This window comes from Drosophila montana, unplaced genomic scaffold, assembly GCF_035044405.1.
Source record: "Drosophila montana isolate Dmon_TW-CO22-7 unplaced genomic scaffold, ASM3504440v1 contig_402_1, whole genome shotgun sequence".
Taxonomy (NCBI): Eukaryota; Metazoa; Arthropoda; class Insecta; order Diptera; family Drosophilidae; genus Drosophila; species Drosophila montana.
The window spans coordinates 5,436,783-5,447,754 of record NW_026998739.1 but is presented as its reverse complement, the minus strand read 5'-3'; the positions used below and the strand labels follow the sequence as shown (position 1 = coordinate 5,447,754).

At 39.9% G+C, this 10,972-nt stretch overlaps 1 protein-coding gene across 1 annotated transcript; it reads right to left on the bottom strand.

Moving 5' to 3' along the window:
* Positions 1–7,787: 7,787 nt before the first annotated feature.
* On the bottom strand, positions 7,788–8,854 carry LOC135439232 (uncharacterized). The gene has a single exon (XM_064697912.1). The coding sequence runs from the start codon at positions 8,815–8,817 to the stop codon at positions 7,876–7,878; it is 942 nt and encodes a 313-aa protein (XP_064553982.1). The 5' UTR covers positions 8,818–8,854; the 3' UTR covers positions 7,788–7,875.
* Between the last annotated feature and the right edge of the window lie 2,118 nt (positions 8,855–10,972).

Here is a 10,972-nt window from a genome sequence, read left to right as displayed (position 1 = left end):
AGGAAATTTGAAAAAATATTTAAACTGGCGCATAAAAAAATAAATTTGAAATTACGTTTTTAGTCCCTTGTAGCATGTACATTTGTCAAGCAGTGTGTAATGTTAAGATAGAAGCACCTCCAACTTAAAGTATATATATTCTTGATCAGTATCAAATGTCGGGTCGATCTAGTCATGCCCGTCCTGTCTGTTTCTTTGCAAATAAGTCCATCAGGTTAAAAGCTATTATCACTTTGAAAAGGTCCGTGTTTCTTTTGTGTTTGTGTCTGAACCGGCCGGATCGGTCGACTATATCAATAGCTGCTTTGGTAATAATCAGCAGAAAATAAAGTAATTGTATTTTTGTTTATCAGGATTTTGATCAAACCTGACATTTGACAGTTTAACTATGCGCTCTCAATATAAGCAAAATATAATCCATATTGGACCTCTTTCATATATGGCTCTTATATAAATGTTTGTTCGAAAATTAAGTTCTTGTTGAGAAAAACACTTTTATATATAAGGATATCTTGACCCAACTGGGCATTTAATAGATTAACCATGCTCCTCCTATCAGCTTACTATAATAATGTATATCTACAGGAATGTTTTATCAATAGAATGAAATGTGAGTTTTCTGTTCAGTTTTTTTCTTTAAAGATATCTTCACAATGCTTTACACTTATCTAAAAGGTAGTTTTCCACATATTAGTAAGGATATTTGACCTTTGAAGCATAATGCTAATATATGCAAGTGAGAAGCACTAGATATGTTGTCAATATAAATTGTTATAAGATTAATGATAAATGTTGAGCAAGTAATTTTTCTAGAAACCAAAAATAATTATCAAAATAGAGAATAATAAAGGCGACCTATTGAGTGCTATTTAGACTAGTGAGAAGATTTAGAGGGTTTTATGGCCTTCATGCTTTGCTGTTAATTTCAAGACAAGTCGTTTGGGTTTTAATTTGACATTTATCGAGGGTTCAAATACGTGTCTGGCTTAGATCGTCTAGCAGCTTAGAGCTTAGTGGGGCCCACAGAGATACGCCCACAGCGCAAGCGTGAGATAATCGGGTCTTTAATACAATTACATATAACATTGACGTAGGTCGTCGTCTCGTTTGCAGCTCAACGTCAACAACTTTGTGCCATTTATGGCATAAGATACCCAACATATGGCCGCAAAAATATATAAATGGAAAAAACATCTCTCTAGTTTTTATGTGGCAAGAAACAAGCAAAAACGCCCGCACAAATGACGACGTTTGATGATGATATAAGCTGCTGTTTTTTTTTATTATTATTATTATTTTAGTTTTCTTTTTTTAATGCTTTTAGGGCCACAGCTGATGCTAACTTGATATGCGCGCATATGCTTATATATAGCCATATAAATTCCCCTTAATTCTTGGCCAAGTTCAGCTCCATTTTGGCAGCTAATTAATGAGAAGCCCAACAAGTTGCGTGGCGCGTGGCAGGTTTCAAAACTTTGTTTTTTCTTTGTATTTCCACAAGTTTTGTACTGCATATTGTTTGTGGTTTTGCATTTTGGAGATTGTTTGCTGCATTAGTCGTGTGGGTTTTTTAGTCGTTTGTTATTGGCCCCAAAAAGCGCATTGAGCGTTGGTCGTAGCCGCCGCACAAATCAAAAACTCATTCATTCACTAAACGCCAACAGATTTAAAGACTTGGCAGTCCATTGATAACAAGAAAAATCCGCTTGTGAATGGGGCTTGTGGCTTGTAAACATGGCCAAAAGGTGTTTATGGCTTCAAAACATTGTATTTGCATATGAAAAAGAACCAAACTAAGCCGAACTCCAAAGAAATGCTAAGTGGCTGTTATTCTTAGTAAAAAAAAATATATACATATATAAAATAACTAGAAATTCTAACCAAACGCTTAAAGCAATCTGATGGCAGCTTAAGAGAGCTCCTATTGTGGGCCCAACCCATGTGGCTTTTAGGAATTTAGAATTAACATAACTTTTAGAAAGGAAAACTTGCTGGAATTTAAGCGTCTCAAATTTACTTTTTATATAATTTTAAAATCATATCAATGACTGATCGGATTGCATTACATTGAGAGCACAATGTGGAGCCCAAATTTCAGCAGCCATAACAAGACAATTCAAACAACGCAATTTCAGCGCAGATCGCTTCAGGGCAATTTTTCGAGGCTTCATAAATCATTACAAATTGAAAAACTGACTAGTTGGCCGACTGACTGACAGACTGGCTGACTGAGTGACTGTCTCACTGACCCGAAACAAGGCCGAAAAATGTCACCAGCGTACGCCATACAAAGTTTTGTAATAAAGTTCCAGAGCGCAAAAGCAGTAGCAGCTTGCAATACCCTGTCGTGCAAAGTGTTTAGAAGGGTATCATAGATTTGAGCATAGATATGTCAAAGAATATACATTTGTATTTGTCACCCTGAAATAAACTAAAACTGCATTAAAAAAAGTACAAAATTTGTTTAATTAACTACAGACAATAGTCAAATTCTTGTAGAGTAACTATAAGTCGAGTTAAATTTAACACAGTATTTGAATCTTTAAGAGCATCTCTTGATAAAGCTTTTTCTCTTATTTGACTATTTTGTTAGTAGATTAAATACCGTTGTTAAACTCTTGTAGAGTAACTTCTAGTCGAGCATTTCCCCTTTTTTGACTGTATTTTTCTTTCGGTTTTTGTATCAACAAATCATAAAACGCACTTAACCCACTGTGTACGCATACTTCGGCAGCTGCCCCACACCCCACAGCTGCGCTCCATAACAACAACAATAGACAGTGACCCCTCCCCCCCCCCCTGAACCCATTCGTCCAGTTGACCAAACAAATTGAACACCACTCCCACCCCTCCTGACACTGTTGGCCAACAAGCAGCAACTTCGCTTTGTGCTCAATTGAAAACTCAGCAAGTTTTCAACATTTTTGGGGTAACTATTCGAACTGGCTGCGGGGTGAGGGGTACGAAGCTGGGCGGGGGACATGGAGCAGGGAGCACCAGTGGACTGTGCCGGCCGGCAATTGTTTTGTCAGTTCGAAAAGCGCTGATTAAAGCGAGTCTGCGGCTCGGCGGCGCAATAGCGTATCGGCCTCTTGTTATTTCGCTCGCATTATTGTCATCCCCAGCCACGACTTTTCATATGGTCCAAAATTCGATATGAGGAGCTTCAACTATGTGCTATATGATATAGTAGTCTGATGTTGATAAGATTGCGCTCATAAATTGCTAAAAATGATGATGCCAACTTATAAAGGGGACGAAACTAAGATCAAAGTAGTTTATCGGATTAACATCCAAGCAGTATTTCTCAGAATTTATATTTGTATTTATATATTAGAATTTATAGGCATTTGGGATATAATATTCTGTATTGACCGACTAGAAAATACCCTGAGCCCATACACACATCAAAGACCCACATACATACATACATAGCTCACGCTGAAAATTTTTGGTTAGTTCTAGTAAAATTTTTGTGCACCAATATGGCATCAAAGTGTGTACTAAAGATTAGACGCTTGGTGTAAAAGTAAGCATTATATGCTACTTTTTTATCATGCGCTCAGAATATAAAAATGAATGTTTTTTTAAGGATAAAACTTCATAATTATATAATATGCTTTTTCTTCTTGTTTTTATATTAGTAGACGAACCTTAAAGCCTTTTCTTCTTATGAGTTCCATACCCCACACTACAATTTATTTGATAGACAACAGTTCCAATATTTTATACTCAAACTTCTTAAATACAAAATAGTATACCATGTGATGCAAGACTTTTTTAAACTTTGAATTAAATATTTCGCACAAAATTTATTAGAGACAGCTCCCAAATCTTTATATATTTCATAATTTATATTTCATTTATTAACGAAAGCTGCTTTATTTATATATTATCTGTATATTTCATTTATATTGAACTTGCATGCGAAAGGGTGTTCATTTGTCGTTTTGCTTTTATTTGGGTTAAGCGCTCCAACAAACTTCAAGTCATGCATGGCCAGTAGCAGGGTTCAAAAGAGTTGTCTGCTTTTTTAGTTGCCATGGTTATTGTTATTATTGCTGTTGTTGTTGTTTTTGTTGTTGTTGCAGTGTTTGTTGGCCTATCAACAATCGATGCATTGCAGTTCTTGCTGCGCTTCTAGATAGCACCACGAAGATTAATGGGGCTCTGCCCAGGGTATTATGTCTTAACATATTTGGAATTTTAATTCGAATTGCGGTTTCGTTTCGTTTCGTTTGCTTTAGTTCAATGAGCATTTGTGGTGCGTTTCATTAGGCGTGAATTGTGGTGCGTAACGCCCAGTCTTAAGTAGTTAATATGGGGTTACCAACCACTCAAACAAGAAGAAGAAGCAGCAGCAGCGTCTATGTATGTACCCGTGTCTCTAATATTATATAATTATAGCTTTTGTACAGTAAAAGCTGCGGGTATGCGTTTGGGAATTTCTAGCTTTTCATGGAGTTCAACATATGAACTTTAAACTTAAAAATATATACATAAATAAAAAAAACGCTAAGAAGGAGAAAATTCCACACGCAACTATGGAAAATGAGCCGAAAACGACTGCAGGAAACTTCCATCCGATCTTTGAGGAAATTAAAGACGGTTTTCACACTTATCGTAAAACTCCACATTTGTGTAGATTGTGAGAGCCAAAGTTTTAAGACGTATTTTAAGCCGTTCAGCGTTTAAAATAAGGGACGAAGTTTATATAAGCGAAAACATAAGTTTATTTCGAACTGCTCGAAGCAATGACTGAATGTCTCTTTCATCGATTTGGAATCTCGTCTTCCTTTTCATAAATCTAACTCAGCGATTGTGGAAATTCCACTCCACTGAGTGAAAATGGAAGCTCAAGCGGAAATGTAGAAGAAAAAAGCTGGTCCGGTCAAAGCCGGGCAATTGCCGCTAGTGATTATGTAAAGCAGCAACCGGAGACAAGAACCAAAGGCCAGGCCCCAAGACAAAGTTTTGAGCAAAAAGTTAGAAAAAAGAAAACCATATGCAGCGGCTGCTATTTTTTAGTCCCGTTTCAGCATCCGTCAAATAGAGTCATGAATTCGGAGCGTTACAGCAGCAGCAAAAGCAGCAACAACAATAACAAGAACAACAACAATGCCAATGGTCAAGCGGCTGCAGAAGCTTTTTAACTTGGCTTTTTTCCATTTTTCTTCTTTTTTTTTTTGTTTGAGCAGCGGAAATTATTATTAATTGCTTGGAATGTTAGGCCCACAAGCTGCTGCCCCCTCACCACGCCGCATAACATCTAATGGCTTCCGTTGGCGTGGCAGCTTCTGTTACGTTTGTCTAATCATTTTGATGACGTCAAAAGTCGTTTATTCATGGCCAAAACGCGGCGAGTTCTTGGCCTCAAATGGCAGCTAAAAGCCGTGTGTATTGGGCGGTTTTCGTTGCGTGGATTGTATAGATTAATGTGGAGTAACAGAGAGCGCAGTTCATTGGCCTTGGCAAAGTTGGGAGACATTTGACAGGCAAGCAGCCCCCTTCCAGCAGACAGCGTGGGTAAGAATTGTGTGTGAGTGCACTTGAGACTGGCCAAGCGTGGCCAACTTAATAGCTAGTTTTCAGCTCCAGCTCCAGCTCCAGTGCAATTGCGATTGCAGTTTTCTCTAGAAGCAAACCTGGAGCCAAGGGAAATTTTGCCAACGCCAACGCTTGTGCTTGTGCTTGTGCTGCCATGTGGCCGTTTCATATGACTGACTGCAGTCGGAGGGCGGAAGCAGGCAGGCAGCCAGAGTTGAAAGTGGAGCTGCAGCCAGTTGTTGCACGGTTCCAAGTCAAGGTGCGCCAGCCATTGAAGCCTGCCAGCTGTTGCCCCAAGGCACAAGAAGTGGCGTCTCCAGTCCAACAGCAACAACAGGGGACGTTTCGGGGTGCGGTTCATCGGGGCGATTGTGTTACCCAATACAAAAAGGTGAACGACTGACATTTGCGTAATTGTGTTTGAATGCCGGAACGAACCTATCTTACTTTTCTTTTTTTTTTGTGCAGCCAAACAAAATAGCCAAAGCCTTTGCATTTGGACCTAAAAGCTCAAATTGATTGGAATAGGCTGAAACATGGCTTTTAGCTGATTAATGTGAACACAGAAAGTCAGCAAAAGAGCGTGACGACGGGCTACTTTTGAATGCAACTGTAGCTAAGTTCTGATTAACTAATAAAGGCATATTTATTTAGCGCTCTTAAAGACAGTATTATTATGCTTTTATTTATCCCATTTATTTTGTATATATGTTTTATTCACAAACTATGGGCAACTTAACGTTGCGAAGCTAAAAGGCTATAGCAATAGTTGAGCTGTTTCGTAGTGCAATATTATGTTACGTTATATACAATATAGTATAGATCTTTGGGTATAGCATAAAGGTCTGTTCACCGTTATCGATTGAGATTGTTTTGCAGCGCTCGTGTATCTCAACTTATTCTGCGTTTATCAGCGTCGTCGAGCGATTTGTTTGTTGTCTTTCGCACAATGTTTGTTTATTTTGACACGTTCGTTGTTGTTGCTGTTGTTGCTGTTGTTCGCTTGGTCGCTGCGTTGGCGACTTCAATAAATAATTTTTTTGTATTTCCGTAAGCCGTCGCCTCGTTTGCCCCCATTTTTATGGTCTTCATGTAGATTTTGGGTTTATTTTTAGGCACTTGACTAGTGGCAGCCGCAGTTGATCTGTTCGTAATTTGTTTATGGCAACTGTTGGCTCGATTAGACGCTGGCGTTGACAGCTTCACAGCTGATGAACTCTTTTGAAGCAGCAACAACAACGACGTGGACGACGTCGACAAGCAACATGTGTGGCAGCAGCTATTTGTTTTTTTTTTTCTCATTTTTTTTTTGTTTATGCCGCGTGGCAAGACAGGCAGCATGCGGCAACTGGAAAACTGTCTGCTCTAATGATTTTGACCCTGAACGAATTTGAAGTGGTTCCGTGGCTGCAACGCCTGCCACTGCTTACAAATATAAACATGTCATGGGCTGAGTCTGAGTCTGAACCGGAGTCGAGTCCAAAAATCTTAACTATTTGTATGCACCCTATTCACAATCAATTGGGTAAGAAAGGTGACAGGCAGCAGTCGCCCTAGAGAATATATATATTTCACAAACGCTCTGATTACAGCTAAAACGCCTGTCTGTACGATCTCAAGAAAAGAGCTAGAACTAGGAGATTTATAATAGTACGTGGTTATATCAAAGCTAAAACACGCTCAATGTACATTTTCCTCTATTACAAACACAATTTTATGGAGTATTTTATCTACAAACCAATTTTTGCAACTCACTTCTATGTTAAAATGTTATTAAAAAATGATTACAGGGTATTTTCTTGTCACGCACACTCGCCTCACAACATTCCTGTTGTAATTGCTACGACGAAGCTATAAATTTAGCGGCCTGCTGCTAAGCAATTGATATCACGGCAGGCAGCGCAACGCCTTAAAGATAATCACAGGTGTAAGAGATACAAAGATGAGATGCGGGGGGAAAAGCCAACAAAAAGACAGCACAACGGAATATTTCACGATGGAGACAAATAACCTCTAAACTTAGAAGATGCGGAGATTAAAAAGAGTATTACTTTTGATAAACTTTACATGAATTGCTACAAAGCTATTTGATAAATTGTTGAATAGGTTATTCAAATTTTAAGAGCATTTACCCAAAAATCTGCTCACAATAAAACATAACAAATGATTCGATTTTAAATAGATATTGAGCAGCAGTTAGCAGAATAGACACAAAAGTTTATTATTTGAGATGGTTGAAGAAGATATTGATATGAGAAATAACATTTTAAAAACTCTGGTCAAATATGAAATAGCTAGCAAAATTGATGGTAGTTATTCGTCGAAAAGTCAGCCACTTAAGATTTCCGTCTCACTGCCCAAATCCAGAGCACCCCAACCGAGTGCATTGGCCACCAGATTGAGCACCTGCTGCAACGGCACGCCGGCCTTTTGCAGATCATCCCGCACCGCACGATACTCTGGCAGAGCGCGCACATTGCTGAGCAGGCGCCGGAACTCAGTGCCGCGTATGCGACGCACTGCTTCGGACAGATCCTTGTCGGACGCCAATTGGCGTCGATAGAGCTCCCGGAGCTGTGCGCGCGGCAGTGCATCGCGCAGATCCTGCAACAGTCCACGCACGCCCTTTCGGCGATTCGGCAAAGGACTGCTGGGAGGCTCCGAGGTCTGAGCATTGAATAGCAGGCGCACATACTCCAAGTAGTAGGCGTGGTTGAGTTTCAGGGCCTGGCACACGTAATCCTGCAGCACGCCCTTTTCCTTGGTGTTGTGCAGACGCGTTACACGCTCCTTGAACTGATCGCTGCGCAGCAGCTCGAGCAGCTCACGGACCTCGGCGTCCTCCCTGGCATTGGCCAAAATGTTGCGCAAACGTTCCGCGGGCAACAGGGGACGGGCACTGCGTATGAGACTGGTCAAACCACGCTTTGCGCTGCTGGGACATGCGTCGCCATCGCGTGGCAGCGATGATTGCTCCTCTTCCGTGTGAGTTGCCCCTTCAGTGGTTGAGTGCGTAGCAGGAGTAGGCAGCTGCTCCGGCTGGTGCACTTCCCGCGCTTGCCTGCCCAAACCCGTATCATAGACGCTCCAGTTGATTTTATGCGCCATCATCAAGTCCGACCCCTGAGCACTCGGCTCATCCAGCTCGGACAATGTATAACCTTCGGGAAACTCAAAGTCGGCATCTGTTGCGATTGTCTCCTCAGGCAGCTCGGTGACTGCAGCCACCAGCAGCATGGAGCAGCTGAGATAGACGAGGAGCTGGTACATCTTGGCAACTTATCAATGGGACACTGTGCCTTTGCCATTAAACTGACGCAGGTTTTATAGCAGAAAAAGCTCACAGAATCCCAGCCGAGTGCTAACTTATCTGCTGTTTAACCAATACACTTCTGTATTTGTCCAACATATTTGCAGGCAAACACAAGCAACGAAAACAAAACAAAAAGTGGAACAACCCTGAGATACTTTCGAGCTCATCAATCTTTTACATGGAAAAGCGGCATCAAACTCATCAGGAGTAATCATGTGACAAATACGTTAGAAACAATACCCTGTAACCATTATTGAAACGGGTACACTCGACTAGCACAAATGCTCGTTAGAGCTAGAATATTATATTATAGCCTGCTCCCATTAATGTATTTTACGCCCATTTCAAGCAGGGTATCTTACAGTCGTGTCATCTTAATGACACTAACTTGCCAATTTCTGCAGCTACTGCTGCAGCTTAAGAGAATTATTTATGACTGCAAAGCGTGTAAAGCTGCTTATGTGCTGCTCTATAAAAATGAACAACGACAAAATACGAAGCACTTGACATTAGCCTAGGACTCGCGACAGTTTTGTCTATATTTGCCAAAGCAAATTTAGCAAAGTCGTTTTGGGGATTTGCTAACGATTTTCCGGAATGTGTCCTTGGCAATATTATCCTTAAATATTTATGCGTGAGCACTTGTCATGAATTCAATAGAACTGAGCACTTGGTGGTCATACTTATTAGAGATAAAATAAATGTATATATACTCAAAAATAATTCCGCGTATGTATAAAATTTGTTTGCTACAAATTTAAAAAAATTTAAGAATATTTTTGTTCATATCAGATAACAGCTAAAATGAAACGAATTTATTTTTGTTAAAATTGCCAATAGTAAACTTTGACTATCATAATTTAATTCACAAGAATTTATGTATCTAAATAAAAGGGCCACAGATAAGTATAAGACAAAACAATCCCAAAAGAAAAATTGAATCTGTAACGATTCCCGAATCAAATTTAAGACCTGCTTCACTGCTGATATACTTAAGAACTGAATATATACATGTTTTATTGCCAGGCCCACGTTCGACCTAATCAACAACAATATATTTCCCAATACTTTCATTGTAAATAGAACATCTCCCAGTCAAAATCTATTCATTTATCTCCCACGAATCCTTCCTCTGGTTTGTTCTGTTTTTGTTCATCTCGCATAATTTAGCCATTCCTTTCACAACTGGCAATATCATTTTTACACCCAATATTCAAAAAGGGAAAAATAAAAAGTTTATTTGAAGGCGTCCGACCAGAAAGTCATTTGCACAGCATTCATGTGGGACTCATTAGGCGGGTATCTTTAGCTTTTTGCAGAGCTCGGCAGGATTTACTTGTGTTTGCCTTGTATCCTTTTTTCGGCCTGTTGACAATGAGCGAAACATTACAGTAGAGCGACATTCCGCAAGGACTAAAGCTTCTGCCATGAATATTCATGTTGGTAGGTTAAAAGACAATTTTCACTTGCCGCACTTGAGGCTTTGGTTGGGTACATAAATTAGCTTCAAATTGTATTTGATTGTCCTTGGAGAGATTTCGTTTATTTTTTGTTGCCTACAATGGGTTTTAAATGAATATCCTGATGTTTTATAAGCCATTTAAAGTTGAAAACAGGTTTGTGAACAGGACAGAAATGATTTTTTGATAACTATCTGAAGATAATTTGATAAAGCAGCATATAAAAAGCTGCCTTAAAACACTATTTTCTTTAGCTTAAATTTCCAACAATGAAGGAAATTTAACAAAGCTTTTGGTATGCCTATTATGTCGTGTGCATAGGAGGAAAACGCAAGGGTGCAGCTTTTCCAACTACTCACATGGCACCAAGCCCGAAAAGTAACACCAACACCGGGGCCAGGGCCAGTCTCATGCATAAATATGTGACTTAAATCGGAGCATTAAAACTTAAGGCCAAGTTACGCATCCAGCACAAGCAGGAAAAGGAGCAGGCCCCAAGTAAAGTCACGCAAATGAACAAATTGAAAAGCAGACGATTCGGGTTGGGTTTCCTGGCTGTTTGGGGGTTGACCAGGGAGCCCAGCCCGGCGGCACTAAGGACAACGCCCAGTTTCAACTATTTTAATGCTTTTATGCTCCCTCGGGGCTGGAC